The 26,473-nt window shown below is 42.3% G+C and overlaps 1 protein-coding gene across 2 annotated transcripts in view; it reads right to left on the bottom strand.

The window, feature by feature from the left end:
- Positions 1–26,473, bottom strand: part of LOC121567929 (calcium-binding protein 8-like) — a 99,335-nt gene that overhangs the window by 3,855 nt on the left and 69,007 nt on the right. For both annotated transcript variants that reach the window (XM_041878318.1, XM_041878317.1), the window contains exon 5: positions 1,841–1,997. In XM_041878318.1, the coding sequence (XP_041734252.1) occupies positions 1,841–1,997 (157 nt within the window). The remainder of the gene's footprint in view (positions 1–1,840; positions 1,998–26,473) is intronic.

Below are 26,473 nucleotides of genomic sequence, written 5' to 3'. Positions count from 1 at the left end.
CGACACACAACTAATCTTCTCCTTTCCCCCTTCTGATAACCAGGTGGCGAATCGCATCTCTGCATGTCTGGCAGACATATCAGTGTGGATGACGGATCACCACCTCAAGCTGAACCTCGGCAAGACGGAGCTGCTCTTCCTCCCGGGGAAGGACTGCCTGTTCCATGATCTTGCCATCACGGTTGACAACTCCGTTGTGTCCTCCTCCCAGAGTGCAAAGAGCCTTCGGGTGACCCTGGACAACACCCTGTCGTTCTCCGCTAACATCAAGGCGGTGACCCGATCCTGTAGGTTCATGCTCTACAACATTCGGAGAGTACGACCCTGCCTTACACAGGAAGCGGCACAGGTCCTAATCCAGACACTTGTCATCTCCCGTCTGGATTACTGCAACTCGCTGTTAGCTGGGCTCCCTGCCTATGCCATTAAACCCCTACAACTCATCCAGAATGCCGCAGCCCGTCTGGTGTTCAACCTTCCCAAGTTCTCTCACGTCACCCCGCTCCTCCGCACACTCCACTGGCTTCCAGTTGAAGCTCGCATCTGCTACAAGACCATGGTGCTTGCCTACGGAGCTGTGAGGGGAACGGCACCTCCGTACCTTCAGGCTCTGATCAGTCCCTACACCCAAACGAGGGCATTGCGTTCATCCACAAATGTAAATGTAACAGGTTGACGATTTCATCTTAAATTAGCCATAAATCCCATTGTGAATGGGGGAATGGAAGCTTGTTGTGTGCAACAGGGAGTGGTAATTGAATGCAAGCTGAACCAAAACAATGAAATTGCTAAAACATTTCCAGCATGTCTATCTGTGGGTAACAGGGTTGACGTGTTATACTCAACCTGCTCAGTTTTCCACCACAAAACACCAGAAAATTGCCAAAAAGAGTAGAACCAGCTCACCTGCTTTTACACTATGATTTGACTATTACACGTTCAATGTTGCCTTTGAAAAAACATGTTTTAAAAGTTTGACCATATTAAAACAAGAGTGTAGTTCACGTAACATGGTTGACCTTAAAATTAAGGACAGGAGTAAATTAATCACTAATCACATGAAATAAAAAGATATGTTCAGAAATGCCTATGTCAACAAAAATAACTAGGGCTTTAAAATGATGGTGAAACTTGGAGACATTTTTGGATTAAGTGGTTTGAAATCTTCCTAGAAGTGACACAGGGTTGACGGAGGGACATGTCAAAATGGTGAAGTTTGGCACTTTGGCAAGCCTTTATTCATATCATAAATCTGATTTATTGAATTCTCCATGTGGTCTATATTAAAGGGCACTTCAATTAATATAGCAGGCTTTTAAAATTCAATATTGGTGCCAAATTTCTACTTAAAATATAATAACCCAATAACAAACAGAAAATAAAGATTCATATCAACCTAAACACCCTTCTCTGCTGTTGCGGTATTCATAACTTTCTGAAGACACATTTTTGCAGAGCCAGGCTATGCATATTCCATCACTGCTAGCTATAGCCCAGGGGACCACATGACTTCCTACACCATAAACACCTTCAATCAATAAATCAGCAGGTGGAGTCTTTGACAGTAATGGATCCTGATAGGTGGAGTCAGATCTGTCCTGACAGGAGGACAGGCGTGCAGCGCGCTCTGCCCCGCCAATGACAGCTCTCTCTCTCTCTCTCTCTCTCTCTCTCTCTCTCTCTCTCTCTCTCTCTCTCTCTCTCTCTCTCTCTCTCTCTCTCTCTCTCTCTCTCTCTCTCTCTCTCTCTCTCTCTCTCTCTCTCTCTCTCTCTCTCTCTCTCTCTCTCTCTCTCACACCCCATCCCCCTCTCCACAAACTACAGAATCTACTCAACTCACTTCCTTCAAAGTCTGCCTGACAGTGTCCCGAGCTCTCATTGAGGCTCTCCTCCTCGTTGATGATGATGTTCTCGATGTCCTTCATGGTCAGATGGTCTCTGAAGGCATGGAACAGGATGTGTTTCAGCTCCTCAAGGGTGATGCGCTGCATGTCAAACTGCAGGGGGGAGGAAAGGGAAGGAAAAGAGGTAAACTTTTGAAGAGAGGGAAAGCAAACAACAAACTTTCCTTTGCTACATAGACATAGGGGGACTGGAATGTAGGTTCCCAAATCAATTGTATATTTCTTATTATTAGTTTTAGTTTTTACAAAAGGTGTAAAATAGTATTGATTACTCTACAGAGGTACGTTTTGTCTGATGGATGCAAATCATGCAACTATTTATGTACCATACTTCAATACCAGTGGCGGTCGGTGCCGTTTAAGATGATTGAGGACAATAATACAGTTGAAGTCTGAATTTTATATACACCTTAGCCAAATACATTTAAATCTAGTTTTTCACAATTCCTGACATTTAATCCTAGTAAAAATTCCCTGTCTTAGGTCAGTTAGGATTACCACTTTATTTTAAGAATGTGAAATGTCAGAATAATAGTAGAGAGAATTATATATTTAAACTTTTATTTCTTTCATCACATTCCCACTGGGTCAGAAGTGTACATACACTCAATTAGTATTTGGTAGCATTGCCTTTAAATTGTTTAACTTGGGTCAAACGTGTCGGGTAGCCTTCCACAAGCTTCCCACAATAAGTTGGGTGAATTTTGGCCCATTCCCCCTGACAGAGCTGGTGTAACTGAGTCAGGTTTGTAGGCCTCCATGCTCGCACACGCTTTTTCAGTTCTGCCCACACATTTTCTATAGGATTGAGGTCAGGGCTTTGTGATGGCCACTCCAATACTTTGACTTTGTTGTCCTTAAGCCATTTTGCCACAACTTTGGAAGTATGCTTGGGGTCATTGTCCATTTGGAAGACCCATTTGCGACCAAGCTTTAACTTCCTGACTGATGTCTTGAGATGTTGCTTCAATATATCAACATACATTTCCTTCCTCATGATGCCATCTATTTTGTGAAGTGCACCAGTCCCTCCTGCAGCAAAGCACCCCCACAGCATGATGCTGCAACCCCCGTACTTCACGGTTGGGATGGCGTTCTTCGGCTTGCAAGTTACCCCCTTTTTCCTCCAAACATAACAAAGGTCATTATGGCCAAACAGTTCTATTTTTGTTTCATCAGACCAGAGGACATTTCTCCAAAAAGTACGATCTTTGTCCCCATGTGCAGTTGCAATCCGTAGTCTGGCTTTTTTATGGCGGTTTTGGAGCAGTGGCTTCTTCCTTGCTGAGCGGCCTTTCAGGTTATGTCGATATAGGACTCGTTTTACTGTGGATATAGATACTTGTGTACCTGTTTCCTCCAGCATCTTCACAAGGTCCTTTGCTGTTGTTCTGGGATTGATTTGCACCAAAGTACGTTCATCTCTAGGAGACAGAATGCATCTCCTTCCTGAGCGGTATGACGGCTGCGTGGTCCCATGCTGTTTATACTTGCGTATTATTGTTTGTACAGATGAACGTGGTACCTTCAGGCGTTTGGAAATTGCTCCCAAGGATGAACCAGCCTTGTGGAGGTCTACAATTTTTTTTCTGAGGTCTTGGCTGATTTCTTTTGATTATCCAATGATGTCAAGCAAAGAGGCACTGAGTTTGAAGGTAGGCCTTGAAATACATCCACAGGTACACCTCCAATTGACTCAAATTATGTAAATTAGCCTATCATAATCTTCTAAAGCTATGACATCATTTTCTGGAATTTTCCAAGCTGTTTAAAGGCACAGTCAACTTAGTTTATGTAAACTTCTGACCCACTGGAATTGTGATACAGTGAATTATAAGTGAAATAATCTGTCTGTAAACAATTGTTGGAAGAATTACTTGTGTCATGCACAAAGTAGATGTCCTAACCGACTTGCCAAAACTATAGTTTGTTAACAAGAAATTTGTGGAGTGGTTGAAAAACAAGTTTTAATGACTCCAACCTAAGTGTATGTAAACATCCGACTTCAACTGTTCTATTACAGCATATTGGATGACTGTCATTCATATTCCATTCACCCAGTTCAATGTAACATCGATAGGTTTAGGCTACTACATGATACTCAAATTTTTCCTATACCCGTCATGAGGTTGCTACAACCTAGCCTATGAATGAAAGTTCAGAACGTAGGTGCACACAATCATGCAGTACAGTGTACAGTCAGTAAGCAGTTTAGCTGTTACACCGGTGGGCCGCGGTGGCAATAAATTAGTAAAACCAAAAGCTTACCTTCACTTGGAAGAGTTCCAGTGTTGGATAGTCATAACCAACTAGCAAACATAGCATCCCTCTGTTTGAGCTGAGTGTTTGAGTAGGCTAAACTAGCTAGCTGCATTTGCTAGCTAAGTAAGTGAAAGTGAAAAGGATGACGAAATATAGCTCTCTCTCTCTCTCTCTCTCTCTCTTGCTTCTCATTCATTTCTAAAGAAATTCATATGTTCAAAACTGTTCAACTATTGTCCTTCTCTCTCTTTGAGTCAACTATTCACCACATTTTATGCACTACAGTGCTAGCTAGCTGTAGCTTATGCTTTCAGTACTAGATTCATTCTCTGATCCTTTGATTGGGTGGACAACATGGCAGTTCATGCTACAAGAGCTCTGATATGTTGGAGGATGTCCTCCGGAAGTTGTCATAATGACTGTGTAAGTCTATGGAAGCGGGGGAGAACCATGAGCATCTTAGGTTTGTATTGAAGTCAATGTACCAGAGGAGGACGGAAGCTAGCTGTCCTCCGGCTACACCATGGTGCTACCCTACAGAGTGCTGTTGAGGCTACTGTAGACCTTCATTGCAAAACAGAGTGTTGTAATCAATTATTTGGTGCATTGAATATATTTAGTATAGTTTTATCTAAAAATGATAACTTTTTTAATGTTTCACTATTTTTATTTTTATGTAATTCACTGAGGAGGATTGTCCTCCACTTCCTCCTCTGATGAGCCTCCACAGTTCAATACAGGAAATCCAGACATGGGGCACTAAAATAGGTGTGCTCAAAAGAAAGAAACTAAAATTGATGCTATTTCAAAGTCTGATTGAATCAGGCCCAAGTAATAAGACAGCATTGGTAGAAAACAACTCTTGCATTTTAGCTTCTTGTGTGTTCTTCTAGTTCATTCCGCTGTACATTCACTCTAATGAAAGTAGCTACTGCAAGTGACTAGAGTTATAGCCTTAAAGTGATTGATCTCACCTTAGGTGTTGATGAATGGCTGATGCTTTTTAACCATTATCCAAAGCAATCCAATATAACAACAAATAACACCCAGAGCCATATGCCAAAAGCTTGCAAGATTCCCAATTTTGCTTTGCAGGTATTCCTCCAGTTTCTGCCTCCTTACACTTGCTCTCTGTCTCTTGATCACCTACAATTAATCTGATGGTTCCAATTCAACAACATGCAGAGATCGGTCAAACATGATTGAGAATGCATTTGTAGTGAAAGCCAACAATAAACACAGAGGCATTAATGCTGCTGACACAAAAGTGAATGACTAGAATAATTTACCCCTCTTTAATTTTAATTTGATTTCACCTTTATTTATGCATGTAGTCTCATTGAGATAATATCTATTTTTCAAGACAGACCTGGTCCAACCAAGACATTCTCAGAGGAGAACAAAGTTTCAGACAAATCTCAGACATAACAACCTACAGACATAGCCCCACCATAAACAATTGATAGACGTAGACACACATATACTATATATACAAAAGTATGTGGACACCCCTTCAAGTTATTGGATTTGGCTATTTCAGCCACAGGTGTATAAAATCGAGCAGACATCCATGCAATCTCCATAGCCAAACAGTGGCAATAGAATGGCCTTACTAAAGAGCTCAGTGACTTTCAACGTGGCACCGTCAGTTCGTCAAATTTCCGCCTTGCTAGAGCTGCCCCAGTCAACTGTAAGTGTTGTTATTGTGAAGTGGAAACATCTAGGAGCAACAACGGCTCAGCCACGAAGTGGTAGGCCACACAAGCTCACAGAATGGGACCGCCGAGTGCTGAAGTGCGCAGCACATAAAACTTGTCTGTCCTCGGTTGCAACTACCGAGTTCCAAACTGCCTCTGGAAGCAACGTCAGCACAAGAACTGTTCGTCGGGAACTTCATGAAATGGGTTTCCATGGCCGAGCAGCCGCACACTAGCCTAAGATCACCATGCACAATGCCAAGCGTCGGCTGGAGTGGTGTAAAGCTTGCCAATCTACTTTGAAACAAAAGTATACACCTCACACACATGGTTATGGGTTTAAAAAAAAGAAGACACCTGTACCATGTCAGATATAGAGTTGAAATGTATTACATTTTGAGTTTGCATACCAATATTACACTTTATATACACTGAGTGTATAAAACATTAAGAACAATGTATGCACACATGACTGTAAGTCACTTTGGATAAAAGCATCTGCTAAATGGCATATTATTATTATTATTATTAACACCTGCTCTTTCCATGACATAGACTGACCAGTTGAATCCAGTTGAAAGCTATGATACCTTATTGATGTCACTTGTAAAATCCTCTTTAATTAGTGTAGATGAAGGGGAGGAGACAGGCTATAGAAGGATTTTTAAGCTTTGAGACAATTGAGACATGGATTGTGCATGTGTGCCATTCAGAGGGTGAATAGGCAAGACAAATTATTTATGTGCCTTTGAACAGGGTATGGTAGTAGGTGCCAGGCGCACTGGTTTGTGTCAAGAACTGCAACGCTGCTGTTTTTTAAAACGCTCAACAGTTTCCTGTATGTATCAAGAATTGTCCACCACCCAAAGGACATCCAGCCAACTTGACACAACTGTGGGAAGCATTGGAGTCAACATGGGCCAGCATCCCTGTGGAACGCTTTCGACACCTTGTAGAGTCCATGCCCCAACGAATTGAGGCTTTCTGAGGGCAAAAAGGGGTACTGAATATTACGAAGGTGTTCCTAATTTTTGGTATACTCAGTGTACATCACAGAAGACTGAAATATAACAAAGCCATTTGACATAGAAACACAATATTTATGCCTTTTTTTTATATAATGTTGATTAATTATGAAATTATGAAAAAATATTAATAACATTCCACCCATGAGGGCTACCACTTCAACAACGATGAACGATTCTCCAAGACAGTGATAATGTTTCTATGAACTTCCAGCCTTAGCTCTCTCTCTCTGTGTGTGTGTGTGTGTGTGTGTGTGTGTGTGTGTGTGTGTGTGTGTGTGTATTTATATGCTGCCTGGCAGAGTGAGTGACCTTTAGGGGTGAGTGGTTACGAGGATGGAAGGAAGAAGCAGAGGGGAGGGAAGGAGGCCGGACCATGAGTAAATTCCAAAGAGACGGGCTCTGTAGGATGTATATGACGGCCTGGGCTAAATACTGAACCCATTGCAATGAGTCACAGTAGTCAGACAACCGAGCAAAGTGTGCTAATGACAATCCATGTCTACTGTAGCATCCATAGTAAGTCAAATGGCATTTAATCGAGATGGTGGGAGATAGAGGGAGAGAAAGACAAAGAAAAAAAACTACATGTATCTTTCCCATATTCTTCCGTCAAAATGTTTTCTCTACCTGTCTCCTCTTTTTTTTGTGTGTGTCATTTAGCAGACGCTCTTATCCAGAGCGACTTACAGTTAGTGAGTGCATACATGTTTTTTTTTCTTCATACTGGCCCCCCGTGGGAAATGAACCCACAACCCTGGCGTTGCAAACGCCATGCTCTACCAACTGAGCTACAGGGGACTATACTTTTCCATCCATGGCAATGTTATCTCTAGCCTTCAAACTGCAGGTGTTTGAGTGAGAGCAAATATTCAAGCTGTGCATTTGAATTCCTCAGCCCCTGAGTTCTTATGTTTATTTATTCTGCACTAGGCCCAGTGACGAGACCTACTGAGCGTCTGAGATGTCATTGTAAGTGAGTCTCCGCAGCTAGTGGTGCTTGGCGAGGCTACATGTTTAATTGTCTACTTGCCGGTCCCTGTGTCCCTGTGTTCTCATGTAGCAGCAATAGCTCTGTCACAGTGACTGTTCTGGTACTCCCTGCATTACCCTGGTGCTGGTCTCTCTCCGCTGTATATTTCTGCTGGGACACAGACACTGACAGGAATGCAAAGCAGTTACAGCTTAAATATGAGCACCTGAAGAGAGTTGGCTGCCTGAATGCAGTGCATTCTCATCATCACAGGCAGCAGGATATGGCGGCTTGGGACCCTAAGTAGGCCAACAGGGGCTTGGCAGTAGTTCAGTTGAGAAAACGAACAAACATTGAATCTGTCGGCTGCATAAATGTGTATTGTCAGGAAAGGATGTAAACCAAGGTTGGTGGAAACTACATATAATCTTAAATAAGTTTATCTTACATGTTATAACAATGTCTAGGCAAGACTCATCATCATAATGGGTTATACCTGAAGGCGTTAAGTAAAGTATTACCATTTAACATGCCATTAGAAAGGCTTCCAATCCTCAGGGATCAGACTGTTTCTTATCTAATTTCCAGAACCCATTAAGCATTGGGACACTGCATCACTGTTCCATTACCACCACGGTTACCCAACCATCTCTGTGCCATTATTACCACGGTTACCCAACCATAAGTTTGCCATTATCACCACAGTTACCCAAATATAGGAACCCTGTGAGGGTTATGACAACATCTGTTACAAAATAACATTGTTTTACAGCTCAGTAATACAGTATGTTAATATGGCCGTCGGAAGGATGTGCTGGCCATCTTCAAGGTATAGTAGTATTTTAGTATTTTATTAGGATTCCCAATTAGCTGCTGCCAAGGCTATGGCTTCTCTTCCTGGGGTCCAAACAGAAAACAAAACAACAAATAAAATACATAATATACATAATATACATAACACTACATAATCTCCTGCCTCTGCCTCACGCTTCAGAAACAGGAGATGTCTGCTGCCTTATGAGCCATTCTGGCTCGCACAAGCTAAGGCTCGTACAAGGCCACCCACCTACATAATACAATACATAATACCGTGCATATTACGATACAAAATATATAAAAATCTCTGTGTCTCTTCACAGTCCCTGTTGTGCCGTAAGGTGTTCTTTCAGTTTTTTAAATCAGTTTTTATTTATAGCTTAATTTACTTGGGGTAGCAGAGAGTTCCATGTAGTCATGGCTCTATTTAATACTGTGCGTTTCCCAGCCTCTGTTCTGGGCCTGCAGACTGTGAAGACCTTTGTTTGCATGTCTTGTGTTGTACTGATGAGTCTCCAAACTGTGTGCCAACTGCTTCAACAGACAGTTCTGTACCTTCAACACATCAACACCTCGCACAAAGACCAATAGTGATGCAGTCAATCTTTCCTCAACTTTGAGCCAGGAGAGATTGACATGCATGTTACTGACATTAGTCCTCCATGTACATCTAAGTGCAATACGTCTGTTCTGGACCAACTGCAATTTACCTATGTCCCTCTTTGCCCCAGATGACAACACAACTGGGCAGTATTCCAGGTGCGACAAAACTAGGACCTGTCTGGTCTACTGAGAGTACGACCCTACCTTACACAGAAAGCGGCACAGGTCCTAATCCAGGCACTTGTCATCTCCCGTCTGGATTACTGCAACTCGCTGTTGGCTGGGCTCCCTGACTGTGCCATTAAACCCCTACAATTTATCCAGAACGCTGCAGTGTTCAACCTTCCCAAGTTCTCTCATGTCACCCCGCTCCTCCGCACACTCCACTGGCTTCCAGTTATAGCTCGCATCTACTACAAAACCATGGTGCTTGCCTACGGAGCTGTGAGGGGAACGGCACCTCCTTACCTTCAGGCTCTGATCAGACCCTACACCCAAACGAGGGCACTACGTTCATCCACCCCTGGCCTGCTAGCCCTCCTACCTCTACGGAAGCACAGTTCCCGCTCAGCCCAGTCAAAACTATTCGCTGCTCTGGCACCCCAATGGTGGAACAAGCTCCCCCACGACGCCAGGACAGCAGAGTCACTGACCACCTTCCGGAGACACTTGAAACCCTACCTCTTTAAGGAATACCTGGAATAGTATATCAGTAATTATTCTACCCCCCCCGCCCCCCCATAAAAAAATATATATATTTAAAAAAAAGAAAAGATAGAAACAACAATTAAAAAACGAAATAAATATATACAATTTTTTTAATATACAGGTAAAAGTCAGTAAATTAGAATATTTTGAAAAACTTGATTTATTTCAGTAATTGCATTCAAAAGGTGTAACTTGTACATTATATTTATTCATTGCACACAGACTGATGCATTCAAATGTTTATTTCATTTAATTTTGATGATTTGAAGTGGCAACAAATGAAAATCCAAAATTCCGTGTGTCACAAAATTAGAATATTACTTAAGGCTAATACAAAAAAGGGATTTTTTAGAAATGTTGGCCAACTGAAAAGTATGAAAATGAAAAATATGAGCATGTACAATACTCAATACTTGGTTGGAGCTCCTTTTGCCTCAATTACTGCATTAATGCGGCGTGGCATGGAGTCGATGAGTTTCTGGCACTGCTCAGGTGTTATGAGAGCCCAGGATGCTCTGATAGTGGCCTTCAACTCTTCTGCGTTGTTGGGTCTGGCATTCTGCATCTTCCTTTTCACAATACCCCACAGATTTTCTATGGGGCTAAGGTCAGGGAGTTGGCTGGCCAATTTAGAACAGAAATACCATGGTCCGTAAACCAGGCACGGGTAGATTTTGCGCTGTGTGCAGGCGCCAAGTCCTGTTGGAACCTGAAATCTCCATCTCCATAGAGCAGGTCAGCAGCAGGAAGCATGAAGTGCTCTAAAACTTGCTGGTAGACGGCTGCGTTGACCCTGGATCTCAGGAAACAGAGTGGACCGACACCAGCAGATGACATGGCACCCCAAACCATCACTGATGGTGGAAACTTTACACTAGACTTCAGGCAACGTGGATCCTGTGGCTCTCCTGTCTTCCTCCAGACTCTGGGACCTCGATTTCCAAAGGAAATGCAAAATTTGCTTTCGTCAGAAAACATGACTTTAGACCACTCAGCAGCAGTCCAGCTCTTTTTTCCTTAGCCCAGGTGAGACGCTTTTCGCGCTGTTTCTTGGTCAACAGTGGCTTGACACGAGGTATGCGGCAGTTGAAACCCATGTCTTTCAAGCGTCTCTTGGTGGTGGATCTTGAAGCCCTGACTCCAGCAGCTGTCCACTCCTTGTGAATCTCCCCCACATTTTTGAATGGTTTTTTTTCACAATCTTGACTAGGGCGCGGTGATCCCTATCGCTTGTACACTTTTTCTGACCACAGTTTTTCCTTCCCTTTGCCTCTCTATTAATGTGTTTGGACACAGAGCTCTGAGAACAGCCAGCCTCTTCTGCAATAACCTTTGTGTCTTTCCCTCCTTGTGCAATGTGTCGATGGTCGCCTTTTGGACAGCTGTCAAATCTGAAGTCTTCCCCATGTTTGTGTAGGCTTCAGAACTGGACTGAGAGACCATTTAAAGCCCTTTGCAGGTGTTTTGAGTTAATCAGCTGATTAGTTTGTGGCACCAGGTGTCTTCAAAATGTAACCCTTACACAATATTCTAATTTTGTGACACACGGAATTTTGGATTTTCATTTGTTGCCACTTCAAATCATCAAAATTAAATGAAATAAACATTTGAATGCATCAGTCTGTGTGCAATGAATAAATATAATGTACAAGTTACACCTTTTGAATGCAATTACTGAAATAAATCAAGTTTTTCAAAATATTCTAATTTACTGACTTTTACCTGTATATATACAGTAGGGAGAACAAGTATTTGATACACTGCCGATTTTGCAGGTTTTCCTACTTACAAAGCATGTAGAGGTCTGTAATTTTTTATCATAGGTACACTTCAACTGTGAGATACAGAATCTAAAACAACAATCCAGAAAATCACATTGTATGATTTTTAAGTAATTCATTTGCATTTTATTGCATGACCTAAGTATTTGATCACCTACCAACCAGTAAGAATTCCGGCTCTCACAGACCTGTTAGTTTTTCCACTCATTACCTGTGTTAACTGCACCTGTTTGAACTCGTTACCTGTATAAAAGACACCTGTCCACACACTCAATCAAACAGACTCCAACCTCTCCACAATGGCCAAGACCAGAGAGCTGTGTAAGGACATCAGGGATAAAATTGTAGACCTGCACAAGGCTGGGATGGGCTACAGGACAATAGGCAAGCAGCTTGGTGAGAAGGCAACAACTGTTGGCGCAATTATTAGAAAATGGAAGAAGTTCAAGATGACGGTCAATCACCCTCGGTCTGGGGCTCCATGCAAGATCTCACCTCGTGGGGCATCAATGATCATGAGGAAGGTGAGAGATCAGCCCAGAACTACACGGCAGGACCTGGTCAATGACCTGAAGAGAGCTGGGACCACAGTCTCAAAGAAAACCATTAGTAACACACTACGCCGTCATGGATTATAATCCTGCAGCGCCCGCAAGGTCCCCCTGCTCAAGCCAGCGCATGTCCAGGCCCGTCTGAAGTTTGCCAATAACCATCTGGATGATCCAGAGGAGGAATGGGAGAAGGGCATGTGGTCTGATGAGACAAAAATATAGCTTTTTGGTCTAAACTCCACTCGCCGTGTTTGGAGGAAGAAGAAGGATGAGTACAACCCCAAGAACACCATCCCAACCGTGAAGCATGGAGGTGGAAACATCATTCTTTGGGGATGCTTTTCTGCAAAGGGGACAGGATGACTGCACCGTATTGAGGGGAGGATGGATGGGGCCATGTATCGCGAGATCTTGGCCAACAACCTCCTTCCCTCAGTAAGAGCATTGAAGATGGGTCGTGGCTGGGTCTTCCAGCATGACAACGACCCGAAACACACAGCTAGGGCAACGGTCTCCAGACCTTAACCCAATAGAAAATCTTTGGAGGGAGCTGAAAGTCCGTATTGCCCAGCGACAGCTGAAGGATTTGGAGAAGGTCTGTATGGAGGAGTGGGCCAAAATCCCTGCTGCAGTGTGTGCAAACCTGGTCAAGACCTACAGGAAACGTATTATCTCTGTAATTGCAAACAAAGGTTTCTGTACCAAATATTAAGTTCTGCTTTTCTGATGTATCAAATACTTATGTCATGCAATAAAATGCAAATGAATTACTTAAAAATCATACAATGCGATTTTCTGGATTTTTGTTTTAGATACTGTCTCTCACAGTTGAAGTGTACCTAGGATAAAAATTACAGACCTCTACATGCTTTGTAAGTAGGAAAACCTGCAAAATCGGCAGTGTATCAAATACTTGTTCTCCCCACTGTATATATATATATATATATATATATATATATATATATATATATATATATATATATATAGGGTGGTTGTCCCACTGGCTATCATATGTTGAATGCACCAATTTGTAAGTCGCTCTGGATAAGAGCGTCTGCTAAATGACTTAAATGTAAAGAGCAGTGCCTTAACATGGACAGACCTCTTCCCATTTTAGCAACCATTGAGTCTATATGTTTTGACCATGACAGCTTTCTATCTATGGTTGCACCCAATAGTTTAGTCTCCTCAACTTGGTCAATCTCCACATTATTCAATAATAGATGTAGATGAGGTTTTGGGTTGACCGAGGGATTTTCCCCAAAAACAATGCTTTTAATTTTTTAGATATTTAGCACCATTCAAAAACTGACTGGAGCTCTATGTTAAGGGTGTCAGTTATTTATTTTACTGTCGTAGCCGACGTGTATACTGTTGAGTCGTCAGCATTCATAGACACACAGGCCTTATTCAAGGTCATTGGAAGGTCATTAGTAAAAACAGAAAACAATATTTGCCAATCATTTCATTTAAGGTACTCCAGAGCTTTTTACTATCATTCTTTATATCATTTATCTTTGTTCCATAGTATAGTTACTTCTTATTTTTGTTTAGTTTAGTGACGTGATTTCTCAATTTACTGTATGTTTTCCAGTCTGCTGTGTTGTCAGACTTATTTGCTATTCCCTAACAGCTTGCGATGGACGGAGGATGCTGATAGGAAAAGGCTGTGACAGCTTTTAGTCTGTTAACGTTAAAGAAGAGGCCTGATGAGCACTGACTGACTGCACTAGAATAGAAGTCATGATGTAACTCCACAAGCCTTACAATATGAAGCCTAACTATACAGGTTTCTGATCTATCAAACCAATCTTTTCATTCAATATGCAAGATTATAATCTCAACTGAATTTCTACGCTCCAACCTGAAGAAGACTCATGTTTATTCATTCTGTTCTGACAGCTTGCTATTTCTAGTCATGGGTTTATGTCCGAAACGTTGACGTGGTAGTTGCTGTTGTGAAAATGGCAGCTCAGCAACAGTATCCATCTCAGCCTCTAAACAGCATATCCCCTGTAAGACCTGCGCCTTCAGACGATATTTATGTCTTCATTATCACAGCTCACCGACTCGTCAATGGACAAAAAAATTTTACATTAGCGTGCGCTAACAACGACAACGCGCATAAGAAAATGAATTGAGACAGCTAGGTCTGAACCAATCATTAGATTACAGCAGAGGGTGTTGACAGTGTGTGTGTGTGTGTGTGTGTGTGTGTGTCTGGTGTGTGTCCCTAAAAGTGTTGACAGCACCTGATTGGGCCATTGGCCAGGTTCCATACAGGGTGTGAAACAGACAATGGGTCCATGATCCACCAGGGGCCACAGAGTGTACGATGACAAGCCGATACAACACTGGACGCTATTGACGGTCCAGAATTATCCATAATAGGGCTATTAGGGCAACAACTCTCAACTCCAAAATGTCTAGAAGCCTTGCAGGTCCTAGGGGTGAAGTGAGGTTCCGGTAGTGTTGTAAAGAAAAGCTTATCAGTGCGCATGAGACCCAAGTTTGAACCCACTCGGTTACATCAGGAGGTTTGGAAATTGACAGGAATGACAGATGGCTTGAGGTGACGAGGACAGCAGGCTGTCACATTACAAAGTGTCCAGATGTATTAATCAGGTTGAGCCATCGCAGGGCTCCCCTCCGTGCAGATCTCCCTTTCTCCCTCTCTCTAAATATGTCATGTGATTTCTCTCTAAAATATTATGGCTGAGACTCCTCTGATGTTGACCAGACAGCTGACAGACAATACCTTTATACTGTCCTGTTCCCTCTGATAAACAAGTGTAATGACTCCAATAACCTACCCAAGGCAATTGATTAGAGGAACCACAAGTAAAAAATACTCATACTCGAATAATCTCAGTGTATGGGTGTTGTGGGACTGGGACTTGTTCTTCCCTAATCTAGTGAGATTGTAAACGTACTTTTTGATTTGACCATTTTATTCAACAGCAAATATAAACAGATATGCAGTAAATATTATTTAGACCACAAAGAGCAGACACCACAACGACAGTGAGACAGTGACAAAGGCCAGGATTCAATTCATAGATCAGTGCGCTGGACAGCTGACAATGTGGCTTTTAAAGGCATTTTCCCCAACGTTCGCGGAGGTCACATTCACAGTAATCAGAAATTATCTTCAAATGTCAAGTACGCTATAATGCGTATCTAGCGCGGATCGTATTGAATCCCGGCCTAACACTAACACAGTCACAAACACTGTTATGTTTCGTCTTCCTAGAACACCTGTGGGCTACACAGCACAGGCATAGCTGTGATTATCAAGCAGCCTCAGATAAAAATACTTGGATCTCACTAGGTATTAACTAATGTGAGGAAATCTGATAGGGAGCCATCGATAAACATTACAAGAAGCATTCAACACGCTCCCTTTCCAGAACCAAGTTAAATACCAATTCCATTCACTTTCAATTTGCAGCCAATTTGTACTCATTCGACAAAGGACACCAGACCTTCTCAATTATCTAAAAAAGCAAGCCAAGGTAGAAGAAGGTAAGGAAACAGACAGACAACCTGCGGGCATTGCATCAGCTATCAATAGGCAATTACTGTTGTACGATTAATCAAGGGGAGATTAGTGCCATTAACCCCAGGAGAAGAGAGGGCTTCCTGGGGGAAAGGAGTGGGTTGGCTGGGGCTACCTGGGGCTCGCCACCCTAATTAGTAGGGTTCAGTGGATCTATAACCTGCTAGGCGTTATTCATTAACTCTACCACCATGGGGAGAGAGGGAAGATAAGCTGAGGCAAGATGAGAGGATAGATAATATAATAGTAATAATAATAATAATAATAGTAATAGTAATAATATACTGTATATGCCATAGCTAGATGAAGAGAGAGACGAGGAGAAGATGGGTAGAGGAAACAGGAAGAGGATGAGATGATAGAGGAAGAGAGGGATGGAGGTGAAGGTAGATAATGAAATTAAAGGTGTAGTAACTGAGGATCTGAGTATAATTGAGTCATATACAGTAGGGGAGAGTGGGTCTGGTTCTCACAATTGTATTAGTCTTTTATGAGCACTGTGACAACCTACCCCTGTACCGAACTAACCCAGCCCAGCTCTCAGCTACATTGATAGTGTCTCATCCAGCCTATCTGAGCCTCATAACCTTCAAAGAACTGACACACAAGATGAAAGAGATGCATATGGCAAAACCTCCCAGGAGGCTTTGCCTCTTCCTTCACTCCTCTCTGCTCTCTCTGGGGCTGGCTGGTTATTGTGCCAGGCCTAAAAACAACCGCCTACACAGGAACAGACTCAACAGGAGAGGAGAGCTACATCACCATGTTTGGCTCCCACCCTATTCCCATATCTGAAATTAAAATAATCTCTACTGAAACGTCACATTAAGCACTCTGTTTAAATGCTCTGTTGTCTAGGACCACATTCCCCAGCATTCCCAGTATGGATTCTGAGCCACAGCATGTGTGTTAATTCATAGGGAGATTGCACACATTGAAAAACGGTACGCTACTTGCACAACTAGCTATATATATACAGTTGAAGTCGGAAGTTTACATACACCTTAGCCAAATACATTTAAACTCAGTTTTTCACAATTCCTGACATTTAATCCTAATAAAAATTCCCTGTATTAGGTCAGTTAGGATCACCACTTTATTTTAAGAATGTGAAATGTCAGAATAATAGTAGAAAGAATGATTTATTAACATTTTACATTAACATTTTAGTCATTTAGCAGACGCTCTTATCCAGAGCGACTTACAGTTAGTGAGTGCATACATTTTCATTTAAGCTTTTATTTATTTCATCACATTCCCAGTGGGTCAGAAGTTTACATACACTCAATTAGTATTTGGTAGCATTGCCTTTAAATTGTTTAACTTGGGTTAAACATTTCGGGTAGCCTTCCACAAGCCTCCCACAATAAGTTGGGTGAATATTGGCCCATTCCTCCTGACAGAGCTGGTGTAACTGAGTCAGGTTTGTAGGCCTCCTTGCTCGTCTTTTCAGTTCTGCCCACAAATTTTCTATAGGATTGAGGTCAGGGCTTTGTGATGGCCACTCCAATACCTTGACTTTGTTGTCATTTTGCCACAACTTTGGAAGTATACTTGGGATCATTGTCCATTTGGAAGACCCAATTTAACTTCCTGACTGATGTCTTGAGATGTTGCTTCAATATATCCACATTATTTTCCATCCTCATGATGCCATCTATTTTGTGAAGTGCACCAGTCCCTCCTGCAGCAAAGCACCCCCACAGCATGATGCTGCCACCCCCGTGCTTCACGGTTGGGATGGTGTTCTTCAGGTTCCTTCCTCCAAACATAACGATGGTCATTATGGCCAAACAGTTCTATTTTTGTTTCATCAGACCAGAGGACATTTCTCCAAAAAGTACGATCTTTGTCCCCATGTGCAGTTGCAAACCGTAGTCTGATTTTTTTATGGCAGTTTTGGAGCAGTGGCTTCTTCCTTGCTGAGCGGCCTTTCAGGTTATGTCGATATAGGACTAGTTTTATTGTGGATATAGATACTTTTGTACCTGTTTCCTCCAGCGTCTTCACAAGGTCCTTTGCTGTTGTTCTGGGATTGATTTGCACCAAAGTACGTTCATCTCTAGGAGACAGAACGCGTCTCCTTCCTGAGTGGTATGACGGCTGCGTGGTCCAATGGTGTTTATACTTGCGTACTATTGTTTGTACAGATTAACGTGGTACCTTCAGGCATTTGGAAATTGCTCCCAAGGATGAACCAGCCTTGTGATTTTTTTTGATTTTCCCATGGTATCAAGCAAAGAGGCGCTGAGTTTGAAGGTAGGCCTTGAAATACATCCACACGTACACCTCCAATTGACTCAAATTATGTCAATTAGCCTATCAGAGAGTTCTAAAGCCATGACATCATTTTCTGGAATTTTCCAAGCTGTTTAAAGGCACAGTCAACTTAGTGTATGTAAACTTCTGACCTACTGGAATTGTGATACAGCGAATTATAAATGAAATAATCTGTCTGTAAACAATTGTTGGAAAAATTACTTGTGTCATGCACAAAGTAGATATCCTAACCGACTTGCCAAAACTATAGTTTGTTAACAAGAACTTTGTGGAGTGGTTGAAAAAAATGAGTTTTAATGACTCTAACCTAAGTGTATGTAAATTTCAGACTTCAACTGTGTATAAAAAAAAAAACTTTACACATTTATTTTGGGATTCCACCCCTGTAAACATAATTTGCCTGATGACGCGCGAGTGGAGAAGGAAACCCACATAAAATAATACTACAGTTTACTATAGAATTTTACAGTACTTACTATATAATTCTGTAGTAAACTGTAGTATACTGTACAATACTATACTACACACTGTAGTATTCCTCGATCATGTGTAGAACTTACTATAGAATGTTGTAGTATATTGTGGAATACTATAGTAAACACTGCAGTATTATCCACAAAAAAACACTGTAGTAAATACTACAAAAATGTCCACAAAAACACTACAGTCTGCAAAAAAATTTTTTTTTGCATATACCCTGCACATTCCCCTCTCCCATATCCCAATTTGTGCCACCCGTAAGTGAGAAATCTACATGCCAAGTATAGACCATATATTGTGTTCCTTTACAGGTTAAAGAAAAGAGCAGAAGCTCTGAACTCTCTGTTCAGAAACGTGTCCTACCTATCTACAGGTTATGGAAAATGTGCTCTTTAATTATTTCTTCAGCAGGTTTCCTCAAGGAGAAAGCCCCACACTTCTTTATTAAATGTTTCACATTTTACTCCTTTTTCTCCCCAATTGGTAGTTACAAGTCTTGTCCCATCGCTGCAACTCCCGTACGGACTCAGGAGAGGTGAAGGTCGAGAGCCATGCGTCATCCGAAACACGACCCTGACAAGCCTCACTGCTTCTTGACACACTGCTCACTTAACTCGGAAGCCAGCTGCACCAATGTGTCGGAGGAAACACCGTACAACTGCCGATCGTGTCAGCGTGCATGTGCCTAGCCCACCACAGGAGTCGCTAGAGCGCGATGGGACAAGGACATTCCGGCCCGGCCAAACCCTCCCCTAACCCGGATGACGCTGGGTCAATTGTGCGCCACCTCATGGGTCTCCCAGTCGCGGCCGGCTGCGACACAGCCCGGGATCGAACCTGGGTCTGTAGTGACGCCTCAAGTACTGCGATTCAGTGCCTTAGACCGCTGCGCCACTCGGGAGCCCCTAGCTCCACACTTCTATGTCAAACATAATAAAACAAAAACACTTTAGTAAATACTACAGTAATGTCCCCAAAAACACTACAGTAAATACTACAGTATACTACAGTCTGCAAAAAACACTACAGTAATTACTATAGTATATACTACTATTTTTTACTACAGTATTTATACTATAGTAAACTGTAAATACTACAGTATACTACAGTAAATACTACAGTATTCACTGTAATGTTTTTGCAGACTTCACTACAGTGAATACTACAGTAAAGTCTGCAAAAACACTACAGTCAAAAAAAATATTTCACCTTTATTTAACCAGGTAAGCCAGTTGAGAACAAGTTCTCATTTACAACTGCGACCTGGCCAAGATAAAGCAAAGCAGTGCGATAAAAACAACAACACAGAGTTACATATATATACAGTGTGTGCAAATGTAGCAAGTTATGGAGGTAAGGAAATAAATAGGCTATAGTGCAAAATAATTTCAATGAGTATTAACACTGGAATGATAGATGTGCAAGAGATGATGTGCAAATAGAGATACTGGGGTGCAAAAGAGCAAAATAAATAACAATATAGGGATGAGGTAGTTGGGTGGGCTAATTTCAGATGGGCTGTGTACAGGTGCAGTGATCGGTAAGGTGCTCTGACAACTGATGCTTAAAGTTAGTGAGGGAGATAAGAGTCTCCAGCTTCAGAGATTTTTGCAATTCGTTCCAGTCATTGGCAGCAGAGAACTGGAAGGAATGGCGGCCAAAGGAGGTGTTGGCTTTGGGGATGACCAGTGAGATATACCTGCTGGAGCGCAGACTACGGGTGGGTGCTGCTATGGTGACCAATGAGCTAAGATAAGGCGGGGATTTGCCTAGCAGTGATTTATAGATGGCCTGGAGCCAGTGGGTTTGACGACGAACATGTAGTGAGGACCAGCCAACAAGAGCGTACAGGTCACAGTGGTGGGTAGTGTATGGGGCTTTGGAGACAAAACGGATGGCACTGTGATAGACTACATCCAATTTGCTGAGTAGAGTGTTGGAGGCTATTTTGTAAATGACATCGCCGAAGTCAAGGATCAGGAGGATAGTCAGTTTTACGAGGGCATGTTTAGCAGCATGAGTGAAGGAGGCTTTGTTGCGAAATAGGAAGCCGATTCTAGATCTAACTTTGGATTGGAGATTCTTAATGTGAGTCTGGAAGGAGAGTTTACAGTCTAACCAGACACCTAGGTATTTGTAGTTGTCCACATACTCTAGGTCAGACCCGTCGAGAGTAGTGATTCTAGTCGGGTGGGCGGGTGCCAGCAGCGTTCGATTGAAGAGCATGCATTTAGTTTTACTAGTGTTTAAGAGCAGTTGGAGGCTACTGAAGGAGTGTTGTATGGCATTGAAGCTCGTTTGGAGGTTTGTTAACACAGTGTCCAATGAAGGGCCAGATGTATACAAAATGGTGTCGTCTGCGTAGAGGTGGATCTGAGAGTCACCAGCAGCAAGAGCGACATCATTGATATACACAGAGAAAAGTGTCGGCCCAAGAATTGAACCCTGTGGCACCCCCCATAGAGACTGCCATAGGTCCAGACAACAGGCCCTCCGATTTGACACATTGAACTCTATCTGAGAAGTAGTTGGTGAACCAGGCGAGGCAGTCATTTGAGAAACCAAGGCTATTTAGTCTGCCAATAAGAATGCGGTGGTTGGCAGAGTCGAAAGCCTTGGCCAGGTCGATGAAGACGGCTGCACAGTACTGTCTATTATCGATCACGGTTATAATATCGTTTAGGACCTTGAGCGTGGCTGAAGTGCACCCATGACCAGCTCGGAAACCGGATTGCATAGTGGAGAAGGTACGGTGGGATTCGAAATGGTCGGTGATCTGTTTGTTAACTTGGCTTTCAAATACTTTCGAAAGGCAGGGCAGGATGGATATAGGTCTGTAACAGTTTGGATCTAGAGTGTCATCCTTTTGAAGAGGGGGATGACCATGGCAGCTTTCCAATCTCTGGGGATCTCAGACGTTACGAAAGAGAGGTTGAACAGGCTATTAATAGGGGTTGCGAAAATTTCGGCGGCTAGTTTTAGAAAGAAAGGGTCCAGATTGTCTAGCCCAGCTGATTTGTAGGGTTCCAGATTTTGCAGCTCTTTCAGAACATCAGCTGTCTGAATTTGTGTGAAGGAGAAGTGGGGGGGCATGGGCAAGTTGCAGCGGAGGGTGCAGAGTTGGTGGCCGGGGTAGTGGTAGCCAGATGGAAAGCATGGCCAGCCGTAGCAAAATGCTTGTTGAAATTCTCGATTATTGTAGATTTATCGGTGGTGATAGTGTTTCCTAGCCTCAGTGCAGTGGGCAGCTGGGGGGAAGTGCTCTTATTCTCCATTGACTTTACAGTGTCCCAAAACTTTTTGGAGTTAGTGCTACAGGATGCACATTTCTGTTTGAAAAAGTTAGCCTTTGCTTTCCTGACTGCTTGTGTATATTGGTTCCTAACTTCCCTGAAAAGTTGCATATCGTGGGGGCTATTAAATACCATAGTATTCCTACCACAGTGTGGTCCTCTGTAGCTCAGCTGGTAGAGCACGGCGCTTGTAACGCCAAGGTAGTGGGTTCGATCCCCGGGACCACCCATTCACAAAAATGTATGCACGCATGACTGTAAGTCGCTTTGGATAAAAGCGTCTGCTAAATGGCATATTATTATTATTATTATTATTATACACTATAGTATTTTTTCATGTGGGGAGTCATCTCATACAAACACATTATTTTCAAAGTTTCCTCTCCTCACCTTCACGACTCGATTACCTTTGACCTTTTTCAAAAAGAGGCAAGGAGGGGATAGGAGAGGAGGTGAGCAAAACCAATTGAGATTCTCCCATACAGACTTCCATCTTCTCGCCGGCGCCAGCACTGATTGGACATTGAGTACAGCAGTCAGCGAAAAGTTGGACCATCTCTCCAAAGAGCAGGCAATGCTAAGATGGAGGCCTCACCCTGTCAAAACAATGTGTACTACGGTGACCTTAAAGCCAAATGTTTACACCATAAACCATGATGAAGAATGTCATTTAATTTCCATGCCATATATCATTTCAAGAGTCTCTACTAAAAAGCATTTAATGCAATTCCAATTTTTCAACATCCATCTTACAGTTATAAATAGGATGTGTTTAGTGTGTAAGAACTGATGAAATACCCCAGCAATAATCCAGAATTTCTGCCATAAAACATGCATAAATAAATGTATGAGACATCCAGACTGATTGACAACCATAGCGTTAAGGTTTGGTTCACTTTATATACTAACACACACTTAGAAATGCAAGCCCAATACATTGAATCAGTCTAAGATTCAAGTGTGGATATTGGGACAGAGACTACAGTATACTGTATCATTGTCTGACATTAGTTAAAGACCTCCAGAACCAGACAGTGGCTGTGTGCAAACTATGAGTGTCATCATGCCTTACAGTTTCTCTGATTTATTAGGCAACTAGCGAATATAATATCCAGTTTTGCCATCCTTACGACGCTCATAAAATATTATGTTTTTGTCATCCTATATGACTCATCAAAATTGCCACAAGTTACAGTAGTATATAGTGGCTTGCGAAAGTATTCACCCCCCTTGGCATTTTTCCTATTTTGTTGCCTTACAACCTGGAATTAAAATTGATTTTTTGGGGGGGTTTGTATTATTTGATTTACACAACATTGTGAAACAAACAAGAAATAAGACAAAAAAACAGAAAACTTGAGCGTGCATAACTATTCACCCCCTCAAAGTCAATACTTTGTAGAGCCACCTTTTGCAGCAATTACAGCTGCAAGTCTCTTGGGGTATGTCTCTATAAGCTTGGCACATCTAGCCACTGGGATTTTTGCCCATTCTTCAAGGCAAAACTGCTCCAGCTCCTTCAAGTTGGATGGGTTCCGCTGGTGTACAGCAATCTTTAAGTCATACCACAGATTCTCAATTGGATTGAAGTCTGGGCTTTGACTAGGCCATTCCAAGACATTTAAATGTTTCCCCTTGACCCACTCAAGTGTTGCTTTAGCAGTTTGCTTAGGGTCAATGTCCTGCTGGAAGGTGAACCTCCGTCCCAGTCTCAAATCCCTCAAGAATTTCCCTGTATTTAGCGCCATCCATCATTCCTTCAATTCTGACCAGTTTCCCAGTCCCTGCCGATGAAAAACATTGGTGTTCTCGGGGTGATGAGAGGTGTTGGGTTTGTGCCAGACATAGCGTTTTCCTTGATGGCCAAAAAAGCTCAATTTTATTCTCATCTGACCAGAGTACCTTCTTCCATATGTTTGGGGAGTCTTCCACATGCCTTTTGGCAAACACCAAACGTGTTTGCTTATTTTTTTCTTTAAGTAATGGGTTTTTTCTGGCCACTCTTCTGTAAAGCCCAGCTCTTTGGAGTGTACGGCTTAAAGTGGTCCTATGGACAGATACTCCAATCTCCGCTGTGGAGCTTTGCAGCTCCTTCAGAATTATCTTTGGTCTCTTTGTTGCATCTCTGATTAATGCCCTCCTTGCCTGGTCTGTGAGTTTTGGTGGGTGGCCCTCTCTTGGCAGGTTTGTTGTGGTGACATATTCTTTCAATTTTTTTATAATGGATTTAATGGTTCTCCGTGGGATGTTCAAAGTTTCGGATATTTTTTTATAACCCAACCCTGATCTGTACTTCTCCACAACTTTGTCCCTGACCTGTTTGGAGAGCTCCTTGGTCTTCATGGTGCCGCTTGCTTGGTGGTGCCCCTTGCTTAGTGGTGTTGCAGACTCTGGGGCCTTTCAGAACAGGTGTATATACAGTGGGGAAAAAAAGTATTTAGTCAACCACCAATTGTGCAAGTTCTCCCACTTAAAAAGATGAGAGAGGCCTGTAATTTTCATCATAGGTACACGTCAACTATGACAGACAAAATAAGAAAAAAAAATCCAGAAAATCACATTGTAGGATTTTTGATGAATTTATTTGCAAATTATGGTGGAAAATAAGTATTTGGTCAATAACAAAAGTTTCTCAATACTTTGTTATATACCCTTTGTTGGCAATGACACAGGTCAAACGTTGTCTGTAAGTCTTCACAAGGTTTTCACACACTGTTGCTGGTATTTTGGCCCATTCCTCCATGCATATCTCCTCTAGAGCAGTGATGTTTTGGGGCTGTCGCTGGGCAACACGGACTTTCAACTCCCTCCAAAGATTTTCTATGGGGTTGAGATCTGGAGACTGGCTAGGCCACTCCAGGACCTTGAAATGCTTCTTACGAAGCCACTCCTTCGTTGCCCGGGCGGTGTGTTTGGGATCATTGTCATGCTAAAAGACCCAGCCACGTTTCATCTTCAATGCCCTTGCTGATGGAAGGAGGTTTTCACTCAAAATCTCACGATACATGACCCCATTCATTCTTTCCTTTACACGGATCAGTCGTCCTGGTCCCTTTGCAGAAAAACAGCCCCAAAGCATGAAGTTTCCACCCCCATGCTTCACAGTAGGTATGGTGTTCTTTGGATGCAACTCAGCATTCTTTGTCCTCCAAACACGATGAGTTGAGTTTTTACCAAAAAGTTATATTTTGGTTTCATCTGACCATATGACATTCTCCCAATCCTCTTCTGGATCATCCAAATGCACTCTAGCAAACTTCAGACGGGCCTGGACATGTACTGGCTTAAGCAGGGGGACACGTCTGGCAATGCAGGATTTGAGTCCCTGGCAGAGTAGTGTGTTACTGATGGTAGGCTTTGTTACTTTGGTCCCAGCTCTCTGCAGGTCATTCACTAGGTCCCCCCCGTGTGGTTCTGGGATTTTTGCTCACCGTTCTTGTGATCATTTTGACCCCACGGGGTGAGATCTTGCATGGAGCCCCAGATCGAGGGAGATTATCAGTGGTCTTGTATGTCTTCCATTTCCTAATAATTGCTCCCACAGTTGATTTCTTCAAACCAAGCTGCTTACCTATTGCAGATTCAGTCTTCCCAGCCTGGTGCAGGTCTACAATTTTGTTTCTGGTGTCCTTTGACAGCTCTTTGGTCTTGACCATAGTGGAGTTTGGAGTGTGACTGTTTGAGGTTGTGGACAGGTGTCTTTTATACTGATAACAAGTTCAAACAGGTGCCATTAATACAGGTAATGAGTGGAGGACAGAGGAGCCTCTTAAAGAAGAAGTTACAGGTCTGTGAGAGCCAGACATCTTGCTTGTTTGTAGGTGACCAAATACTTATTTTCCACCATAATTTGCAAATAAATTCATTAAAAATCCTACAATGTGATTTTCTGGATTTTTTTTCCTCAATTTGTCTGTCATAGTTGACGTGTACCTATGATGAAAATTACAGGCCTCTCTCATCTTTTTAAGTGGGAGAACTTGCACAATTGGTGGCTGACTAAATACTTTTTTTCCCCACTGTATATACTGAGATCATGTGACACTTAGATTGCACACAGGTGGACTTTATTTAACTAATTATGTGAAGGTAATTGGTTGTACCAGATCTTATTTAGGGGCTTCATAGCAAATGGGGTGAATACATATGCACGCACCACTTTTCCGTTATTTATTTTTTTGAATTTTTTGAAACAAGTTATTTTTTTCATTTCACTTCACCAATTTGGACTATTTTGTGTATGTCCATTACATTAAATCAAAATAAAAATCAATTTAAATTACAGGTTGTAATGCACCAAAATAGGAAAAACGCCAAGGGGGATGAATACATTTGCAAGGCACTGTATATTTCCTAGCTGAAAGCACTAAAGTGTAATCTAGAGTCTAGAGTTTATTCTCACTTGTCTTGGCTGGTGTGTGCAGTGTGGCACCCCATTTCATTCATTACAGAAGAATGGAATTAGTACAGTCATACTCCACTACTTGAGCACTTAATTTACAGTACACATAAAAAGCATTTGATTTATCAATCTGTTGTCA

The sequence above is a fragment of the Coregonus clupeaformis genome, chromosome 6, assembly GCF_020615455.1.
Source record: "Coregonus clupeaformis isolate EN_2021a chromosome 6, ASM2061545v1, whole genome shotgun sequence".
In the NCBI taxonomy this organism is placed as follows: Eukaryota; Metazoa; Chordata; class Actinopteri; order Salmoniformes; family Salmonidae; genus Coregonus; species Coregonus clupeaformis.
Note: the sequence above shows the minus strand (reverse complement) of the source record. Positions and strands in the feature narration are given on the sequence as shown.